At 42.0% G+C, this 4359-nt stretch overlaps 2 protein-coding genes across 2 annotated transcripts in view; both read right to left on the reverse strand.

Moving 5' to 3' along the window:
• Window positions 1-4359, reverse strand: part of LOC111973858 (transcription initiation factor TFIID subunit 4-like) — a 747250-nt gene that overhangs the window by 91412 nt on the left and 651479 nt on the right. The window lies entirely within an intron of this gene.
• LOC111973855 (membrane-associated guanylate kinase, WW and PDZ domain-containing protein 2-like) overlaps window positions 1-4359 on the reverse strand; it is a 91649-nt gene that overhangs the window by 34101 nt on the left and 53189 nt on the right. Inside the window, exons 4-5 of the mRNA XM_024001288.2 lie at window positions 3037-3229; window positions 2571-2822 (exon numbers count right to left, since the gene is read on the reverse strand). Of these exons, the coding sequence (XP_023857056.2) occupies window positions 2571-2822; window positions 3037-3229 (445 nt within the window). The remainder of the gene's footprint in view (window positions 1-2570; window positions 2823-3036; window positions 3230-4359) is intronic.

Genomic DNA, 4359 nt, shown 5'->3' on the forward strand with positions numbered 1-4359 from the left:
TTTGTATGCATCTCTGTGTGTGGAGTATAGGTGGTCCAGAGTTATTTTCCCTCTGGTTGCACATTTAACATGCTGATAGAAATTTGGTAAAACTGGTTTAAGTATCCCTGCATTAAAGTCGCCAGCTACTAGGAGCGCTGCCTCTGGGTGAGAGTTTTCTTGTTTGCTTATGGCAGAATACAGCTCATTGAATGCTATCTTAGTGCCAGGCTCTGACTGTGGTGGTATGTAAACAGCTACAAAGAATATAGATGAAAACTCTCTCGGTAGGTAGTGTGGTCTGCAGCTTAGCATGAGAAACTCTACCTCAGGCGAGCAATAGCTAAAGACTTCTTTAGATATCGTGCACCAGCGGTTCTTTACAAAAATACATAGATCGCCGCCCCTTGTCTTACCAGACGCTGCTGTTCTATCCTGCCGGTACCAGCCAGCTGTATGTTGATATTGTCGTCGTTCAGCCACGACTCTGTGAAGCATACGATGTTACAGTTTTTAATGTCCCATTGGTAGTTTAATCTTCCAAGTAACTCGTCCATTTTATTGTTCAAAGATTGTATGTTTGCTTGAGGGAAGTGGGGGTTTATTCGATTGCCTCCTACTTCTCAGAAGGCAGCCCGCTCTCCGGCCTCTCTTTCTCCGCCTCCTCTTCACGCAGATCACTGGGGTCAGGGCCTGTTCCAGAGGGAGCCGTATGTCCTCCGCCTCGGGCTCGTCAGAGTCGTGAATGAAGAGAAAGGATTCTGCTATTCTCTGGTGAGTATTCGCAGTCCTGACGTCTAGAAGTTATTTTCGGTCATAAGAGACGGTAGCGGCAACTTTATGTATAAAAATAGTAAAAAAAATAAGTTACAAACAACGCAGATAAATTAACAAAAAAACACAATCGGTTGGGGGCACGTAAAACGTCTGCCTTCTGCTCCGGCGCCATCTTATAATAGGGGTTGAATGGGAAAGATAAAATATTTAAGTGCCTTTGAATGGGGTATGGTTGTAGGTGCCAGGTGCACCGGTTTGTGTCAAGAACTGCAATGCTGCTGCAACAGTTTCCCTTGTGAATCAAGAAGGGTCTATAGCTCAAAGGACAGTCAACTGGACAAAACTGTGGGAAGCATTGGAGTCAACATAATGGACTATTACTTGGAATTGGAGCATCCGCCTTGTTTTATTCTAGAACAACCCTCAGAGTGAGACATACAGTGCATTCGGAAAGGATTCAGGCCCATTGACCTTTTCCACATTTTGTTACGTTACATCCTTATTCTAAAATTTATGAAAATACATTTTCCCTCAGCAATCTACACACAATACCCCATAATGACAGAGTGAAATGTAACGGTTCTCCTCTTCTTCCGAAGAGGAGGAGCAAGGATTCAACCAAAATGCAGCGAGGTGTGATGACATATTGAAATTTATTTAAAGACGAACACGAAAAACACTTGGAAAATTACAAAATAACAAAACGACGTAGACAGACCTGAACATGGAACTTACATAACTACACGAAGAACTCACGAACAGGAACAGACTACATCAAACGAACGAACAACCGAAACAGTCCCGTGTGGTGCGCAGACACAGACACGGAAGACAATCACCCACAAACAAACAGTGAGAACAGCCAACCTATATATGATTCTCAATCAGAGGAAATGAATAACACCTGTCCCTGATTGAGAACCATATAAGGCTAATTAACCAACACACTCCCACATAGAACAAACAACACAGACTGCCCATCCCAACTCACGCCCTGACCAACTAAACACATACAAAACAATAGAAAACAGGTCAGGAACGTGACATGAAAACAGGTTTTTAGAAATGTATCAAATGTATAAAAAAACAAAACAGAAACACCTTATTTACATAAGTATTTAGACCCTGCATCCTGCATCCTGTTTCCATTGAGAGAGAAAAATGAACGGAGAAAAGTACAAAGAGATCCTTGATAAAAACCTGTTCCAGAGCACTCAGGACCTCAGACCGGGGCAAAGGTTCACCTTTCAACAGGACAACAACCCTAAGCACACAGCCAAGACAACGCAGGAGTGGATTCGGGACAAGTCTCTGAATGTCCTTGAGTGGCCCAGCCAGAGCCCGGACTTGAACTCGATCTAGCATCTCTGAAGAGACCTAAAAATAGCTGTGCACCGACGGTCCCCATCCAACCTGACAGAGCTTGAGAGGATCTGCAGAGAAGGATGGGAGAAACTCCCTAAATACAGGTCTGTCAAGCTTGTAGCTTTATTCCCAAGAAGACTCGAGGCTGTAATCTCTTCCAAAGTTGCTTCAACTATACTGAGTAAAGCGTCTAGATACTTATGTAAATGTGACATTTCAGTTTTGTATTTGTAATAAATTAGCAAAAAAACTGTCAGTATGGAGCGTTGTGTGACGATTGATGAGGGGGAAAAAATGATTTACTCCATTTAAGAATAAGGCTGTAACGTAATAAAGTGTTGAAAAGACAAGCGGTCTGAATACTTTCAGAATGCACTGTATAATCACTTTAGTAGTTTTACTTTAGTAATTATATTTCTATGGTACGTGAGAAAGAATGTATGACTCACTGATGATGGCAGCGTTCTCCGGTCGGTTCAGCGAGCTGATGATAACAAAGCCAAAGCCTTCGTTCTCCTTGCGGTGGATGATGACATCACTGGTCTGCAGGTGGACGGCACCCTCCAGGGGGGAGGTGACGGAGGGCGGCAGGAAGTTGTCGGGGGTGACAGAACAGGAAGCTGAGGCGGCGTCGCTGTGTGGGGAGCTGTGCTGCGTGGACACGGAGCCAGGGCTACGGCCGTTCACCCCTAACACCTCACCTACAGAAGGCAGCATAGGGGGAGAGAAAGAGAGAGTGTGTTTTTTTTTGCCCCTCCTTCTGTAGTGTACATTACTCACCAGGGAATTAGATTCTCTTCCGGATCTTCAGGCTGACCTGGCCGTTGTATATTGTGTAAGGTGTGTATAGTGTATAGTACTGTACAATACATTATAGTAGTGATTAGTTTCTACTCTGTAGTGTACAATACTCACTGGGGAAGTGGACTCTCCTCCGGACCGCCAGGCTGACCTGGCCATTGCGAGCGGCGGCGTGCATCAGGTCGATCACGTATCTGTGTGGTTTCCCAGCAACCACCATCTTATCCACGGAGATGAGCTCGTCCCCGGGTCGAAGTCGTCCGTCGCGTTCTGCAGGAGTGTTCTCTATGATCGCCCCGATCACAATCTGTTCAACGACAATCTATATTAGCAGCATATATATATATCTACAGTGTATATATATATATATATATATATATATATATATATATATATATATTCAGCGAGCTGATGATAACGAAGCCAAAGCCTTCGTTCTCCTTGCGGTGGATGACGACATATACACAGGCCATTTTTTGCGGCACTAGTCTGGCTGTAACTCACAATGTATGTCTAGTAACGTAATTTTAAAAATCTAAATCAGCGGTTGCATTAATAACCAATGCATCTTTCATTAGCTGTCCAACCTGTATTTTTTTGTCAATCTAATCGATAAATAATCGTAAACATAGGTGCCTTTCCAAGATGGCGCCGGCCAGAATGCATGCCATGTTTTGACAGATTACATTGCATAAGCACGATTTGTGATGCTAAATATGCAGATTTTCGAACAAACTCTATATGCATTGTGTAATATGATGTTACAGGACTGTCATCTGAAGAATTCTGAGAAGGTTAGTGAAAAAATTAATATATTTTGGTGGCGATAACGTTATCGCCCCTTTTGCCTTGATTCAATGCTGGGTGATGTTAGCTCATGTGGTATGCTAATATAACGATATATTGTTTTTTCGCTGTAAAACACTAAGAAAATCTGAAATATTGTCTGGATTCACAAGATCTGTGTCTTTCAATTGCTGTATGCTGTGTATTTTTCAGAAATGTTTAGGATGAGTATTTTGGTAATTGACGTCGTCTCTGTAATTATTTCGGCTGCTTCCAACGCTATTTCAGATTGCAGCTGCAATGTAGAACTGTGATTTATACCTGAAAATGCAAATTTTTCTAAAAAACATATGCTATACCATAAATATGTTATCAGACTGTCATCTTATGAAGTTGTTTCTTGGTTAGTGGCTATATATATCTTTATTAGTCGAATTAGTGATAGCTACTGATGCAGAAAAAAATGGTGGAGAAAAAAAGTTGTGTCTTTTGCTATCGTGGTTAGCTAATAGATTTACATATTGTGTCTTCCCTGTAAAACACTTAGAAAATCTGAAATATTGTCTGGATTCACAAGATCTGTGTCTTTCAATTGCTGTAGGCTGTGTATTTTTCAGAAATTTTAGGATGAGTATTTTGGTATTGACGTCG

Source organism: Salvelinus sp. IW2-2015, linkage group LG15, assembly GCF_002910315.2.
Source record: "Salvelinus sp. IW2-2015 linkage group LG15, ASM291031v2, whole genome shotgun sequence".
In the NCBI taxonomy this organism is placed as follows: domain Eukaryota; kingdom Metazoa; phylum Chordata; class Actinopteri; order Salmoniformes; family Salmonidae; genus Salvelinus; species Salvelinus sp. IW2-2015.